General features: G+C 36.2%; 1 protein-coding gene across 2 annotated transcripts in view; it reads right to left on the reverse strand.

Annotated features, from left to right (window-relative positions):
- FARSB (phenylalanyl-tRNA synthetase subunit beta) overlaps window positions 1-18,381 on the reverse strand; it is a 65,784-nt gene that overhangs the window by 39,295 nt on the left and 8,108 nt on the right. For both annotated transcript variants that reach the window (XM_081050745.1, XM_081050746.1), the window contains exons 3-12: window positions 16,353-16,507; window positions 14,464-14,533; window positions 13,669-13,784; window positions 9,017-9,167; window positions 8,087-8,195; window positions 7,047-7,117; window positions 5,145-5,206; window positions 3,803-3,854; window positions 532-593; window positions 70-277 (exon numbers count right to left, since the gene is read on the reverse strand). In XM_081050745.1, coding sequence (XP_080906871.1) covers window positions 70-277; window positions 532-593; window positions 3,803-3,854; window positions 5,145-5,206; window positions 7,047-7,117; window positions 8,087-8,195; window positions 9,017-9,167; window positions 13,669-13,784; window positions 14,464-14,533; window positions 16,353-16,507 — 1,056 coding nt within the window. The remainder of the gene's footprint in view (window positions 1-69; window positions 278-531; window positions 594-3,802; window positions 3,855-5,144; window positions 5,207-7,046; window positions 7,118-8,086; window positions 8,196-9,016; window positions 9,168-13,668; window positions 13,785-14,463; window positions 14,534-16,352; window positions 16,508-18,381) is intronic.

Here is an 18,381-nt window from a genome sequence, read left to right on the forward strand (position 1 = left end):
CAAACCCTCCTGGCATTCAACAATCCGTTTCTAACAATAAGGAGTGTTTATTTAAGGGTGCAATCTTACTTGATTAGCGATGGTGTATGTTTTCGGGAGTGTCATCTGAATGTTGTTATATCCATAAGCAATAGCTGCGTCTTCCACAATATCACACGTGTGAATAATGTCAGCTCTTGTCGGTGGGATTTCAATCTCAATCTGATTCCCATCGCCAATGACTTCTGACTTTAAGTACATCCTGGTCAGAAGTTTAGCAAGATTCTCTGGAGTTTCTCTGAAATAGAAATGTACACACCATAAATTTCACTGGATTATTTAAAACATGTTTATATTTTGTTTATATGCTGCTACCTGAAATAGTAACCCTTCTTTTTGAATTTGATTAGACACGAGACATCCTAACTGATGTTCTATTAGCACTTACCCCTCTCCAAGCATTCTTTCAGGAAAAGTTAAATAGTCTTGGGGGCACTTCACCCTTGAATTATCTCTAACAGTAAACAAATAAATGAAGTTTTCTGAACATACCTGATTCCAACTTTTTTGTTAATTAGATCGGCTCTCACCATCTCCTTTCGGTAAGCAAGTTCCTGAAGAGCAAGAGTTTGAGAAGCTTAAATCCTTCTCCGTCAGATACAGCATTAGGCTCTTTCTACTTGAACTTATCATGAGTTTTATCACCCTCCCAAGAAACTGTCACTAGAGCAAGACACTGAAAATAAACTTGGAGTTTCAAAACATTACTATAGAAGAATACATGTGCTTCATTATATTCATACCTGTATGTGAACATGCTACTTGCTACACAATTGGAACTGCTCAGAAATAACATAAAATGCCCAACATTTTTCTCTTTTAGATGGTCAATCACCATTCTCTTCAATAAAACACTGGTGCATTACATCATTTCTAAAATGCTTTTAAATCGTGAAGCTTTTCAGCCTCATCTCATGCAAGAAGGTGTTTAGGACCAAGAATGAATAATTCATGTGTCACGATGTACTATCCATCATACTAAGCCTAAGAGTGTTATGAAGACATTCCTTTCTCATCATTTTTCCCTGTGGGGAAATGCAACCATGCCTCTAGTCGCAGCTATTGAGCTGCTCCAGGAGACAGTACGGCTGGGAGCATCTTGTGAATTGGTACTCATTCGCCTTAGAACAGTATATAACTTCCACATTAGGCAGGAACAAACACACATAAAAATGCAGACTTTTCAACACCTTTGGAAACGCATCTATGAACATTTCTCATCACTAAATTACTCTCAAAAATATCACTGCCACTACCAAAAAGGCTGTAAATTTACAAACCTGTTTGGACTCAGGTAAGGACAATGAGCCTGAGCCTTGCTAGTCAAAATGTAATTTTCAGGCAGAAGTATCACCACCACCTGAGTGCTGGTGAGAGAGACAGACTCTTAGGCCTTGATAGCTAGTGGCAGTCACACCACACGCACTGAGCCCAAATCCCAGTGTTACCAAGATCCCTAGGGGAAGTGAATGCACGTTAGAATTTGAGGAGCACTGGACTGGCTGCTCATGTTTGCAATAGTGGTAACAAACCTTTACTGAATAGCTAGTATGAGTTCAACAGTACAACACGCTCTTTTAAGATAATCTTAACTCTCGGAACAGATACCACTCATCTTCTCATTTTACAGATAAGGAATCTGAGTTTTAGGTTAATAAGTAGTTCCAGATCACAACAATGGTAAGCTGCTTAACCCTAGTGCTGCGATATTCCAGTGCCTGGAAAAATGCTTTTTAGATAATAAGCACTTGTTACACAGTTAATGAATATAAGCATGCATGCACGCTCGAAATAACGAATTAATAAGTAAGTCGAGGGAGCTTAATTCCAAAACTCACACCATTAACCATTAGTCTCTCTGACCATCTACCACTTTTGTCCCCTCTGATTCTCTTATTCCAAACTCTATTCTTTTATATGAAATAACAGAAGACTAGGAAAGAACTTTCAAAGTGTTTGAAAAAATATGCTATTTCGTATGAAAAAGAATCAAGTTTTCCCCAGAGGATCATTCTTTTCTGGGAGGACAATCTGGGAAGAGTTGTTCTCAACTAAGTTTAGAAACAAATAAATTGACAAACGATGAATCACTGGGGTAGTACTCCTTCTCAGAAGGCCCACTTCAAATTTATGAAAGCTTTTTATAAATGATTTCAAATGAATGATTTCAAGGAACTATCAACACGAGGAGAAAAGTAAACCAAATTTTAAGATAGGTTTCTTTTTCTTCCCAAAAGTACATATTTCACTTTTATTAACACTTAACAATTTTTCACACTGAAAAGAAAAACTGAACTTTCCAAATTAGAATTATTTTAAAATAGGCTACAAGGCCATCTCTGGCTAATCCCAACTACTGCTATGGTAAACTGTACAAATGGCCACAAATTCTTCTCGCCTCTGCGTCCAAGGCCTTGGAGTCTTCTTCTCCCCCGTCTCAATCTAGCAGAATTACTGGCTTTGACCAAACAAGATGTTTGCTTAAAAGCACTGGACATTCTCTCTTGCTGCTGGGAATCCCACAAGCAACATCAAGTACTGAAGACCAAGCTAGCCCCTTGGGTGACAGAGACACCTGACTTGCTGACCCCACAGCCAGGAAGCAGACATGTGAGCGAGGCCATCCAGGTATCCGGCCGCCAGCCTGCCAAGCGGCTGACTCCACAAGAGAGAGCCCAGCAGAGGTTAGCCACGCCGGCCCAGACCAGAAGCACTCCCCAGCTGACCAACAGAATCAGGAGATAAACAAATTGTTGTTAGTTGTTTTAAGTCACTAACTCTTGGGGCAGTTTGTTACGTCACAAAAGCTGGTAATAGCCACTAAAATCAATTTAAAAAATAAAATGATACGGCCCATAATTTCAGTCATGCTTTTTACAGTTATACATTTATTTTGAATTATAGTTAATACTCTAGAATAAAGTAGAGTGCTACATGCTAATGTTATCAGGAAAGGGAAGGTTTTGATCTTGGCAGGTTTTACCTACTTTAAAAGCTACTTAAATAGTAGAAACTATTCTAGACGCTGTTCATTTCATAAATAACAGAGAAATAGTGAAAAATCCAGAGAAAAAGAACTCCAGGAATGGCCTCACTGAATCAGAACCATAACTAAAAGAGGGGGAGAATGTCGTGGATTATAATGGCATTTTTATATTTATAAAGCCATCTTGGGGAGAAGAGCCTAGACAATTAAGAATAAGCTGGTTTAGTTTTTTTTTTTTACCAAGATCCTATATCTTTACAATAATTGTGCTGTTAATACATTTGGAATTATTTATTAGTTACAGTGATGGCCTTCAGCAACTGTTAATTCAAGTGTGAAAAGACTAATTAGGTTTGGATGGCTGAGTAATCTTAAAGGGGAGAGAATATAAATTACCCAGTTAACTAGTTAATAAAATAATAAATCTCAGAAATTATGACCATATAATGCTGTGGTATAATGTAGTGTGTTGGGAACTGAAGTCAGACTGTCTGGGCTTAAATCCTAGCTCCACTATTTAATAGTAACAGGCAAGCTATTTAACATGTCAAGGTCTCCTTATCTCCACCTCGAAAAGGGCATAATAACAGCACCCACCCTCACAGGGTTAATGTGCAGATTAAATCCATCTAATGCACATATAGTGCCTGACATGTTGGTGACAGATAGACCACGAGCACTCTATAGCTATTGTTTTTTTTTATTATTATTATTATTATTATTATTATTATTATTATAATATCAGCAGCAGCATCAAGTCACTTCTTAAATACTTACCGGAAAGGTATGTGATTTTCCATTAGGAAAAACTACCTCAGCTGCTTCAACCCTGAAAAAATAAAATAAAATACTTAAGAAAAAAAGGGTCCATAAAATCTAGAAATGTGTATGACTATCAAATCTTTCATTTCATCTACAACTGTAGCCTCCACACATTTAAACTATTCACATTCCAACACGGCTGTTTGGATTCATCCTCCTAAAGACAACATGACTCTACTATTCCATCTCCTGTGGCTCCGTGTCTATGGCTCCGTGTCAAACGTACCCACCTGATACGTTTGTTTCCCAATACAACACATCACCCATCCTGCATGGACTCCTTGTCAATAGTGACACACACATTCCAGGTTTTACCAGGGTGTGTGTGTTACACAGCGCAAGCTGACTGACACAACCAGTAAAATGCAAATCAATAATAAAGAAAAAAAGCAACTGATACTGCCCATAAAATTTCAGTCCTGCTTTCTACAGTCATACATTTATTTTGAATTATAATTAATACTCTAGAATAAACTATGATGCTGTGTAAGGGCCTGTGGGGACAAAGCCCCAAAAAGCAGTTTCCAGGCTCTCGGCCTCACATAGAAAGGTGCTGGCTCAGGTAGTAAATGGCCATCAACTGTGATTGGAAGGCCATCAGCTGTGGCTAGTTGGCCGTCAGCTGTAACCAGTGAGCCATTGGCCACTAATACAACTGCTGTGGCTCTGCTAGCAGGAAGAATGGGGGCTAGCAAGAGCGGATTGCAGAGAGGCGGATGCCGCCAGTGAGACCACAGTGGTATGACTTCCCTACCTATGGCTCCGTGGGTGTTCCTTTTTGGCCTCACCATGTCCTGCGTTCTTATGTGGAGAGCGGGAGCTGAGACCCCGCCGGACACCCCGCATGACAGGGTCATATAGATTTGTTAAATACATTTTTTTAATTAAAAAATAAGCTTTGGAAAAATTATAGTAATCTTACTGATACATATATGGGATGTATGCTTTGCTCTCATATCTGCTTCTCTGCCCTTGTTTTGCTGTTCCTCCCTGTTTACATTCTCAAATTCAGTGAACCTTAAACACAGTTTAAATTTCACTGCCTCCGTACGGCCTGCCCAGCTTGCCTCAGGTAGCAGTAACTTCCCCTCACGAACAGCCAGAACATCACTGAAACTTTTAAAAGTACTTATAACTTTTTTATTTTATACATTATTCACGCACATGTCTTAGCTCCCCATAGAGATTATATGTTCTAGTTACGAGAACACAGTTTTCATCTTTATATTTAGCACAAGTCCTTATTGCTTTGCCTTCAGAACAACAGGCCATCGAAAAAGGTGCCAAATGAACTTACGTAAATTGATTCTCACAATATTCACTGAACATGGTGACAATAATATCAAGTACTATTTTTGCCTGCAAAGGAAAAAGACAAATGTTATGCTAATCTATAAATAAAACACATTCCCTCTTTACTCAGATGGAAGTGAATTAATATTTAATATAATTTAGTCCCCAAACATCTAAAAATGGGCCTTTAATTAGGTTGGTGCAAAAGTAATTGTGGCTTAAAAGGTTAAAAATAATTGCAAAAACCACCATTACTTTTGCACCAACCTAATATAAACATTCTAAAAAGGGGGGTGGAATAAACACTTGTGAGCTAAAGTAGGCCTGTCCTTATTTTCAAGTGTTCTGCATTTATTTGGTTCCGAGTTACAATCCATGACCAAGACAAGTCATTTGCTTCGTCCACCGTCTCCCTTGGGTTCACCAAGTGTCGAGAGAGACATATGGCCAACTACAGGGTACACCTTATCAATCTCATAAGTCTCTGCAGCCAGATACCTCACTCGTGGCTCAACCACTTACCAGCAGTCTGACTCTGTGCAAGTGATTTACGGTCTTTGTACCATAGTTCTTCATCTAAGTGGAGATAATAAAAGTTCCTACTTCATTTGGTTTTTATGAAGATAAGTGTGTGTGTGTGTGTGTGTGTGTGTGTGTGTGTGTGTATCAGAGAGCAATACCTGACACATAGTGAACGCCACAGAGATTTGTTAAAAAAAATTTTTAATTGAAAAAAATGCTTAGGAAAAATACAGTAACCTTATTGGGATACATACTTTGCTTGTATGTGTACTTCACTCTTACACATAAGCTTCAATAAAGAAGGTCTGCTAATGTATGAATTTTAAGAAAAGTTTTTTAATAGGAACACTACTCTGACAATATTTTCCAAGGCAAATATGGTACATAAAGTTATAAATGAACTACCTTACAGTGGACTCCAATTCTGTCAGACGTATGTGAATACCGTTTAGCTGTCCTACTTCTACACCACAGCCCTCTCCTGCCACCCACGTTTACCTTTCTTAAATTGCTTAACTGCCACCTCACTCTATGCCTTACTCAACATGCGTAAATAACTCATATGCTATAGAAAACAACTTTCATACCAATCCAATCCAACCCATGTGGTGGCTGAAAGTGAGTGAACAACCAGTATCTACATATTCTAGATACTGTGTGCATAAATCCTTTATCAATTTGCTAATAAAGAAAACTTCTTTATAGCCAGTTTGATTTTTGTTGTGTTTTTTTTCTTCAGAATTTATATTTTACTGTCAGGAAAATTTGTTACAATTAAATGTCAAAAACTTGGAACTTATATATTTTAAATCCCATGAAATTACAGAAATTCTCATCATTTGAGATTTTTTAGATTACAGTGACTTAAAGTGAAGATTAAAGGACTCTGGGTCATAGATATAAATCTAATAGTTGTTCCCTCGTTTATGTAATATTATCTCATACAGCCAGTTGGTTTTGAAAAATTTTTTACCAAGTACACAAAGGTACCAAATTACTCAGCATTTAAATTAAGCCAATTAAGATAAACAATTGATACAGATCGCATTACAATACTTATCCCCTTCTCTGTTTTACAATTAGGTGTATGCCTAATTTCCCCACTAACCTATGAATTCCTTGAAGTCCAAGAACATGCAACTCATTATTAAATTTATGGCACTGGAAAGACAATAGGTGCTCATTAAACATTTGTCGATTGAACGAAGGCACCATAACCAAAGTACAGAATATCTATATATTTTAGAAATTTTCTAATTTTCTAAATCTCTAAAATATGTTCCTACCTTCAAAATAAACACAATTTAAAGTTTTGCCACATAGTCTTGGTCCAGACGTAAAATCTATTGTCTGACAGCACACACACAAAAAAAGCATTATTTACCTTAGTAAAGTCGGTTCCTGTGCATTCAATAAATATATTTCTAGTATTTATTGTTATTTTGGAATGATTTCCTATAATGAATACAGAACAAGAACAACAAAACAGTCAGTTTCAGAAATGTAAGTGCACAACATAGCTCTGTAAAATAGAAACTACATTTTCATTTAGAACACAATATAAACTAACACCTCAAAATAAGGGGATATACAACTTTTATTTTAATCCCCATTGCAAGCTAGAGAATAAATACAAGATAACAAGCTTTACTGAGTGCATTCAGCGTGTCAGGTGCTATACCAGGCACTTCACAGAGACTGTCAGCTCATCCTCACCACAGCCTATGAGAGACTTTTAAGTCATAAGAATCTCATTCAGAGATGAATCATCTTATGACCGTGACTGTGATCACAAGGTATAAGCAGCAAGGCTAAGATTTGGGTCTCGATCTGGCTAACTCCGAAGCCCAGGTTCTTAACCACTGTAACTACTATCGGCCAAGACCTTGAGAAGGCAAAGACTCTCCTTCCCATCGTGAATCAACTAAACCCCCTTCTCACCTCCAGGAAAGCAAATATCTATGTTTGATGTCATTAAACTTTGTAAATACGTCTAAGTTGCCTCATCAAAAAGCCTTCAGAAAGTAGTGAAGAGGGTAAAATTCAGCTTAAAAACTTTGGTTTAAAAAAACAACAGACCAAACAGAATTTGACCTTGAGTTTTTACCCAAGTGAATTACCTGCTAAAACCAAAAGATCAACACCCTTTGGAGGAATATAACAGAATCCAGAGACTGTCATCAGAGAGTATTTATAAACTTATAAATATTTACACATTTATAAATTGTATAAAAATCCAAAGTAAAATGTTGTTGAATAAATAAATGAAAAGAACCATTACAATATAATCTACAAAATATCTGAGATTCTCAGATTAAAAGTTATTTGATTTAATTCAGCTGACTCTATTGAGAATTCTACAGAAATGCTGAGGAATAAGAAGAGACAGCAAAAAAAACCTCTGATGCTTAAGAAATAACTCACCATTGATGATTGGAGGCATTGAAAGGATGACACCATTGCTATCGTAGATAACTGGGTACAGGGGTTTATTTTCAATGATATGTAAATAATGTTTAAGGTGGTTGTCAGTCTGAAAAAAAAGTCAAACAAAATTAGTTTTTTATTTCTATCAATGTAATTAGTTTACATACTTACCTACTATGAAAAGAAGGGGGAAAGTCAGGGGGAAAAAAGCCCCAAATTACAGAAAGTTCTAAGTTTATCAAGATTTTCTAATATAAATTAGTATTTCAACATCTTTATACAGTCTTATCTCCTACTGTGGACAGATGAGAGCACAATTGAGCCATTTTTCAAAAGTGAAAACGGATTTGCACTGCTAAGGCTTAATCATCTCAAATAAAACACACACCATCACAAAACTATTTAGATAAATCAGAAGAGATCACTGGCAAATCAGGCCAAGATGAACAGCTGCTTTTTTCAAAATATGCACTACTTCTATTTGTTACGTGCAATTTAAAGTGACTACTTAATTCATTTTCACTGCTGGAGTCTAAAATGTTAATAATGGGAGGCAGACACTCTGTAATATTGTTTCCCACAAAGAAAACCTAGCTAAATCTTATTGTTCTTTATACTCCACTGAGTTTAATTATAACCAAGTATAAATATTACAATGTGGTGTGGTCTACTTCAGTGGTTCTCAATTCTAGCTGTGCACTGAAATCATCCAAGAGGACAAAAAAAACCCCAAACAACCATAATAATAAACAAAACTATGCCCAGACCCTGCTCTGGATCAAATAATCAGTATGTCTGGGTTGGAGCCCTGACACTGCTATTTTTTTTTAAAGCACTCATTACATTTCTCCTGATATACCAAGACCTGACTTTGAAGGAATTTGATGATTTATGCAGGGCTATTGCATGATATAAAAGAACAATTACCTTGTATATGTTCATTAGTTCACAGGCTGTATACTCCTTTGTCTTATTTAGAGGCTTGAATTTGATATCTGAAGGTCGCTTCGCAGTGTAAGTAAATGGGCCTGACAAAGTGTCCAAATCATGGGTACCAATAGCAACCAACGTTCTTTTCCTAAATGTTGACAGGGAGGGAGAGAGGAAGAGAGAAGGAAAGAGAGAAAAAGAGATTTGTATATTCCAAAGTAGAAATTATAAAAATAATGTAGACTATATATTAAAAAAAATTATTTTTAGACACCTCCCTAAAATTGCCTGTGGCTATATGGCAACTTTAGAGGAGTATATCCTTATACTCCTCTCCCAGCCATTACAAGTAATGAGAAATAAAGCTACTAAAAACACATTATTTCAGTATCTGAAGTAAATTCCTTGCCACTATGCTTTCCCAAAACTGTTAACTAGGACATTTTCAAAGTCAAAATTCCCTCTACCTTCTTTCAACCTTATTTCCTCTTAGTGTCCTCAAGTGAATATAAATGTTTTATTAAAATAAACTGCCAAATTGCTTTAGTTTTTGGCTTTTCCGTATTTTCCTAAAGTTTCTGTCACATAGCTGTATTATTTTAACAATGGAGAAATTTTAATTTTAAGAACTGTGAATTACATTTAAAGTTTAATGTATAAAGAAAATTCAAAAGCTATTAATTTCATTTGTTCTGCAGTTTATCTACAAAGGATTTAAGGTAATTTTAGAAACTTACAGTAAGTTACAAATTAGGAGAGAAAGAAATAGAAGTAGAGATATAAAACAGAGCCAGGAATGATGTTAATACTAAATTAGAAATCTAAAGGCCCACAGTCTTATCACAAAGAGTCACAAATTTGGCTCTAAGCTTTCGAATAGACAATTCAAAATGACAAACTTGGTCAGATTTGATGGTGTGTCTAAGATTTCTTAAAATTTTAAGATATGTGTGCATATTTTTTATATAAATATGCACCCATATTTATATATTTATGCAGAACCACACAGACATACCAAACAAATAAAATGCATTAATAACTAAAGATGTTATTAAAATCCACGTTATATGAACTATGAAAGTTTTTAAAATTTGTAAGAAACCAGTTTAGGTCAATCTCTAAGACCGATGACTAAAACTTGAATAAATATGGTTGAACTGAAGAGTACTGTTGCCAAGCAGAAAGGAAGTGGTCCTTTACTCGACTTATGTGCTTATGGAAGATAATCACCTCAGAACTACCACAGGTTGAAATAGATATGGTTTGATAAGTTTAGATAAATTAACAATTGACAAATCCATGGGTAAGAAAGCCTGTGCTTACTGAGATATCGATATTGGTCCCTTAATCCTAAAATAGGATCTCAAGACGTCCCTAAATTTCAACTTCAAATCAATCATAAAAAAATAAATTTCAGATGAATCAAAAAGCTACACATTTTGAAAAATAAAAGACAAATATACATACACACACAAAAAAAACCCCATAAAAATTAATCAAAGAAAATATAGGAGAATAATGCTTAAAACTGTGGAACAGGATACCCCTTCTTAAGTCAGACACAAAATATAAAATTCATATAGGAAGATTGATAAATGACTATACCCAAATTGAAAATCTTATATATCCAAAAGACCCCCAAAGTCAAAAGACACACTAATAGAGGTTTACAACATGCATATAGAAAACAGATTACTATCCCAAATATATATAGCTATGAAAACCAAAAATAATTAGAAATCAAGATTTTACCTATCATACTGGCAAAAATTTTAAAGTATTGCTATGAAAAAGCAGCAGGTAGAAGCTGAAAGGACTAGCAGAAAATTCAGGGGCTGCCAATTGCAGAGGTCTCGTCTAGCCAAATGTTTCGAGTCTGAGTCTAGCTAAATATTTTGGAGTCTTTGCCTGCAAGAACAAAACCACTCCTCAGAGAAACAGAACAAAATCAAGAGTATCTTCCATCACATAATATTCTATATGTAATCAAAAAGCAGTGGACATGCGAAGAAACAGGGAGCTGTGACTCATATAGACTCCAAACAAAACTTGTCTACACACAAATAAAATAAAATCAATGCTACGATAGCTTTCAAATCACCGGATTCAAAGCTGCTAGTACAAAAACTGTTCAAGAATTACGGGCAGGGGGATCAAATATATGGTGATGGAAGGAGAACTGACTCTGGGTGGTGAACACACAATGGGATTTATAGTTGATGTAATACAGAATTGTGCACCTGAAATTATGTAATTTCATTAACAATTGTCACCCCAATAAATAAATTTAAAAAAAAAAAAAGAATTACGGGCAAAATATACACATAACGAAGAAATGAGAAAATAGCAGCGGAAACTTTAAAAAGGGAACCAAATGTATTCTAGAGATGAAAAGGAAAATAACTGAAGCAAAAAACTGGACACTTCTAGCCACGATGGAAAAACAGAGACTAGATTTACTCTCTTGCCTGAAACAACCATAAAAGGGGCAAAACATATGAAAGAATAGTTTTCATGGCTGGCACTAGACACCAGGCAATGAAGGGCAGCCATTCCTGATAGACCGGAAACAGCTGAGGTGAGCCCCACGATTTCCCCAGCTTATTGCCTGGAGCGGTTTCCAAACTGCAGGGCAGGAAAGGGGAACCCAATTAGAGCCCAGAGGACTCCCCAGCTTGAAGAGACATAGCTAAGTGTCTAGGGAGACCAAGGTGGCTGGAGTTCAATGGACAGAGTATTGGAGAGGAGACAGCTACAGAGAGAGCGAGCTCTGGAGATCTGCAGAGGACCCTCCTCAAGTATTCAGCCAAGTACTGATCAGCTCCTGCATGTGAAGAAATGATCCCAGGCCACGGGGAAGAACCATCCAAGGTAATTCGGGGAAACAGGCCTCATACAAATAGAAAACCTCACTATTGATGTGGAATGGGTAAAAGAGGCAGGAAGGTCTTGCCTCAGTAGTAGCAACTAATTAGCCCTACGCAGATCACTGCTTAATCAATGAAAAACATAAACAGAGGAAAAGAAAGCAGAGAAGTCAATGAAACCAATAGCTGGTTCTTTGAGATCAATGCAATGGATAAACCTTAGCCACACTGATCAAGAGAAAAAAGACACAGAATGAAAAAGGTACTATCACCACAGATACTACAGATATTAAAAGGATAATAAGAGAATATTACAAACAACTTTAAGCCAATATATTTGATAACTCAGACTAAAATGAATACATTCCTTGAAAACTACAAATTTCCAAAGCTCACTCAAGAGGTTAATCAGGATTTACTGACAAGTACTCTGGCGTACCAGAGTATTAAGGATGTGATTTATTCCTCCCCTGCGTAAAAGCTCCTGATTTCCAAATGCAGCAAATAAAACAGAGCTTAAAGTTGAATTAAGTGAGGAAATGCCTTCTGATTTAGATAATAGATTCTTCAAAGAAAGCATGTCCGGCATAGATAATCTGGCTCAACCATTTACTAGCTATACCTATCCTTGTCAGAAATCTTATAACTTGTTGTTTATTTTGAAATAATATTTAAATTCTTATTGTTTTGCTTAATGATGACATATTAGCAAGCTAACAAGTAGACTCGCTATGAAATGTCAATTGAAATCAGAAGAAGAAAATTTCTTCTACCACATGAGCAAAGATGTTTCAGGAAAAAGACGTCAGTGAGCTTAACTACAGGTGTGATTTTTATTTTTAAGTGTTTTTCACCCCGTAAGAAAACACGCAGTGTCCCCCTCAACCCTGTCCCTAGCCCATCACTTACACACAAGTCTCTTCCAGTCTCCCTGGTTTACCAAAATGCAATTACTAAAAAATAAAAATTCCTTTTCTATTCGTATTCAAGACATACACATATATAACTATTAATCATATCTTTTAATCAGAATGAGATAACTTGTTGATATATTTCAAGACCAACACACAAATACCTGATATGTTAGCTAAAGCCTGATGTTCCTTAGCATCAGTAAATAGGATTGTTGAAATACTAAAATTAGTTCAAGGACTCCTACTGTTACCTTCCTTGACCTTTAAGTGCTCACGAATTATTTAGGTTTGAAGATCACTGCACTAAAAAGACTCGGAATGGGGCATGATGTATATAGTAAGGTCAGAGATACTAAGAAAATGCAGTCATTTAAAACTCTCAAGTTTTATCTGTCAATTTATAATGATACTCACTCAAAAACTCAGTTAACGCCAAAAAAAGTTCCACTTTAAAATGACAGATCATTTCAAATTACCATGGTTTAATATGTAGTAGTCTAATCCACTACTAATGATTTGAATCAGAAAACAAAAAATAAAACCAGGGAAATCTCTAGGACTTGATACTTCTTCTCTATATAGTAATTAAAATATATCTCTTGTTTCTCCAGGCACACACTGTTTATCAGCAGTAACAAAGTGCTGTCTGGTAAAGGAAACTTAAACTCTTGTGACTCTTACATAGTATTACTTAAGAAATGCTTTGAAAAAATCTGCATATAAAAAATAAAGGAAAAAGGGAGGAAAATATGAGGAAAAGGAGAAAGGGAGAGAGAGAGAGAGAGAAAGAGAGAGAGTGGCGAAAGGGATAGGGATGAAGGGAGAGAAGGGAAGGTAAGTAAGGAGAAAAGAAGATGCAATCGCAAACCTGCAAATGTTCTGATGTAATTTCTCTTGAAGTTCAATGAAGCTGTCATATCGATCTTTAGTAAACTTTATATTTCGGAGAACTGCTGCTACAGCATAAGGGCGTATTTTAGCTGTCTGAAATTCATCATATCATTAGAAATGGTAAATACTAAAGCTCTTCTTTGTAATAACATCTTGTAATATTAGGCTGAGGCAAAAGTAACTATGATTTTTGCAATTGTTTTTAACCTTTTAAACCATAATTACTTTTGCACCAACCTAATAGAAAGCTGCACTCTTGACATTGTCACACATTCTCATCCTAACAAGTATATATTCATTCGTTCAACCAATAAGCAATGGTGATGAGAGAAAATCACTGTCCTCATGGAATTTACATTTCAGCAAGATTTCTGAAAATTTGTGAAATAACTGAGAAAAAAATTAACCTTTAAGTAGTTTGCTGATCGTTGACATTTTTTAACCAAAATAACCTCCCCCCATAGCTTTCTTTTTAAGTTTATTAATATACCACAATTTAAACAATTATATCTCAAATGTACTTTACATAAACACTTGGATGTTACTTTCCAAAATTATTCATGGAAAACAGATGCTTTGTTCCTTTTCATTTCTTGTAAAAACAAACTGACAATTTGTAAGAGCTAGAGGTTAAATATACAGACATTTTAACAAATGATCAAACAAATTACATTTGGCAAAAGGGTCAGCTTTGTTCTTTTTCCTCCCCTTCTTATAGACATTTACACAAAAGAGATTTGTTTTCAAAAGGAAAATAAAATTGTATCCTTACCGCGTCTGTGATGATCAATTTCTGCATTTCTCCATTAGGCGTCACTCGTTTAAACACTGGAGGCTTTATCCTGAAACAATATTGAAACAAACTTTCTCATTATTAATCAAAACATTTAATAAATTAATTATATTCTCTTCTGTGTAAGGAAAAGTAAACAAAATGAACAATCAGTTGAAGTTACAACAAATCAAATTTGAACTGAGTTTTAAAAAAAAGCAAAAATTAACTTTCTATTATGTTTCCCCGAAAATGAGACCTAGCTGAACCATCAGCTCTAATGCGTCTTTTGGAGAAAAATTAATATAAGACCCAGTCCTATATTATATTATGTTATGTTATGTTAATTATATTTATTATATATTATAAGACCCAGTCTTATGTTAAAATAAGACTGGGTCTTATATTAATTTTTTGCTACAAAAGATGCATTAGAGCTGGTGGTCCAGCTAGGTCTTATTTTCGGGGAAACACGGTAACATTTAACATTGCCCCAAAACATTATAGGATGGCTCTGGTAATGAACATCCTATTAGTAGAGGATAGAAAACATTAACTAAACAACTGTATGAGGGGCATTTAAACATCAGCTGAGGGGCTGGATTAAACAACATTTAATATTTATTCCAAGCATGAGATTCTGAAAGCCTAAGAAAAATAGGGCTTATTACAAATATGGATCTGGACCTACTGAATCAGGATATTCAAGGGAAAGGGCTGGTAAGTGGTACATATTAAAGGCACAATTCAGGTAATTCTTAGCAGGAAAAGTTGGACTATTTTAAGTCAGTGCTTCTCAAACTTCAATCAGCTGGGGAATTTGCTTACAATCAACTGGGGAATTTATTAAAGCACAGATTCTGACTCAATAGGTCCTGGGTAGAGGATGAGATTCTGCAGTTCCAGCAAGCTCCCAGGTGGTGCAAATGATGCTGGACCATGGGCCACACTTTGAGCAGCAAAGCTTTTAAGTCACTTTCCTAATTGTCCAATCATAAAAATCAAATGTGCCTGTTAAAAACTGAAATTCTAATCGGATAGGTTTGGGAAATACTCTAAGGGAATGTTCCTGACCCTAAAATTTAAGCATCACATTAGCATGCAAGAAACCAACTTAGTAAAGCCCAAATTTTAACCACCTTAACCAAATGCCCAATTACCATCCTTTCACCAACACCCGTCACTCACCATCGTTTCAGAATATCGCCCATCAGCCAGAAGCTCTTACTCTTTTGCAACTGACCAGATAATGTACGAGTATAAGTAATCAGAACCAAAATAATTATTTTTGATAGGTGTTGTTTCACCTCTTATTCACGTTAATATGTTACTTTCTATATTTATTACATGGAGGGTTGGTAGCTGACTTTAAGATCTTCATGATAAATGAAGAGATTGAAACTCGAGAGGCCAATTAACTTGCCCAAGATCATACAACCATCGTAAGATCTTCAGTTTTCCAGTTAGAAAGCTCCACGCAAGCTTCCTTAGACTTCTTAAGAAAAAAGCATATAAAGTTTTGTCACCTCCACTTTTCCTCCCAACCTTTATAACAAATCCAGTGAACCACCTATTCCAATTGGATTGCTGAGGGAACTCCCATGAACCCACTAAAGAATTTTTTAAAAAGTCATAAAATCACTGACCACTCCAGTTTTAAAATATGCTCCCAAAACAAAAGGCCATGCATGACTCAATATGCAGACAACGTGCTAAAGGGCCACAATCTACATGGGCCTCGCCCTCCAATCGTCCATCCATGCAAACCTAGAGCTGTGTACCTGTCCAACAAGGCTTCTTTTCTAGAAACTTAAACAGAGTTGCTGATAATGACGGGAAAAGAAAAGGAATCCAATGTGGCAAATTATTTAATGACTATATCCCCTTACCTTTCCTTAAAGACTTGAAGTCCTCGAACCAGGCCTTCCAGGCACAGGAGATCATATCTATTGGCGGGGACGTCAATTTTGTAAAGAACAATATCAGAGGCCCCCTCTGCCTTTTCATTCCCTCGTTCCTTACTTATAATTTCCTTCTCGGAAGTCTAAAACAAGGACAAAAAAATAAAATGAAACTCAGTAAATCTAAGTTCTTTTGAAAAAGCAGTCAGCCCAATAAAGCAGAAACTATATTATACATGTTTTTTTCTGTGATAAAATATGGGTTTATTATATCTGCAACAATAATAATATAAAAATGACTGTTACTGAGTTCAGACGTCTAGCATCCTCCTTCATTCCAAACAACACAAATCCATCTAAAGCAAGGCTCAGCAAACGATGGCCTGTGGCCACATCCTACCTGCCATCTGTTTTTGTAAATACAGTTTTATTGGAACGTTGCCAGGCCCATTTATTTACTCTCTGGCCCTTTAAGGAAGTTTGCCCGCCCTCATCTAAACTAAAAATGCAAACACCACCAAGAACATAGGACAACAATAAAAACAAAAGTGTCACCGAGGCCAAGTAAATATGATTCATCAAATAAAAACTTTAAATTTCTGATAAGGTAGTAACTCTAAAAGCCACATCCTATGGACAGCCAAGCCTGGAAGCAACATGAGAATGAGAATAATCATACAAAAACAAAAGCGTTTGAAGAGCTCATCAGCTGTGGTGTAAATTAGAAGGGATTATGGGTACAAGTGGAAGCAATCTAGTGACAGTAAAGGTGTGGAGCAGCAAGAATGAAGGGAGAAGAAATACCACTAGAATAATTTCAACGCAAAAAACTTCCAGTCTCTCAATCACCACATTACAGCAGAGAATGAGAACAGATTTTCTTAAAGATAACCACTGACAAGAAGTTCTGTTCCCTCTGTTTCCCACAGCAGGGAAATATACATACATTTAAAATTTTTTCAATCAAAATCCTCAAGATTTATATTCCCACTGTTAATGTCACCCATTAATTATCTGGAAACCCCACATAAGCAAAACTCCCCCTATTTCTATCTCCAACAACCTGCTAAAATAACTGACGGATTCCTATCAAAATATGTCATGATTTTTGTTTTACATGATGCCCTCCCACTGCCACAATATGAGCAGTTCAAATTATTGCCCCCAAAAGAATGAAAGCCCACATTTGCACAGCACACAAAGGAATTCACTTTTGGTCAATGAGCTAGAGGTTAAGTCACACTTCACTCTGCGCCCAAGTCACACATGAGGTACCACAGAGGTCCATGCCATCCTGGGACTGTGCAAGGCTGTGCTGGGCTCCACAAAACATCCTGCACTGGGCATTTCAAACTTAGGGGGCATATTTTCTAAATGACAGAAGATGAAAAAAGAAAAGAAAAAAAATGAAAGAAGAGGAAGCGGGAACAGGAGGGAAGAAAAGAGATGGGGAAATGAGAGAGTGTCAAGAGAAGAGGCAAGAGGAGGAGGAAGGATACTTAGAATTTATTTAAATGGAGTTCATTCAAATGGCTGGTTTTTAGTGAAGAAAGATGAGTCACCTCAGAGGGGATGCTGGATTTCAGGAGGGGGGAAAATGTGGTCACCAGAGAAATGAAGGCATCTGAATAGAAAATGGCCTAACTCCTTTGTAAAAAAAGACATTGCAGCTTAAATCTTTCATTTTCAGCATCTCAATTGCAATGACCATATGTGAAGAATGGGTTTGTCAGTACTAACAAGACTCTTATGGAAATCAAAGATCACAGAAATTTCAGAGCCAGAAGGGATCTGTGGGGATCATATAATCCAAGCTCCTAATTTCAGATGAAAAGGAGACAAAGAGAGGTTAAGTAACTATCCAAGCTAGTGAATGTGGGAGCTCCAACTAATACTCAAATTTTCTGATACCAAGTATAATACTCGTAGATATCACATTGCCTCAAACATAATTTTCAGGTCTAATAAAATTATTAATAACAACTTAATGTAAACTACAGATATCTCAGTCAAGTTG

This window comes from Rhinolophus hipposideros (genome assembly GCF_964194185.1).
Source record: "Rhinolophus hipposideros genome assembly, chromosome: 6".
NCBI classification, from domain to species: domain Eukaryota; kingdom Metazoa; phylum Chordata; class Mammalia; order Chiroptera; family Rhinolophidae; genus Rhinolophus; species Rhinolophus hipposideros.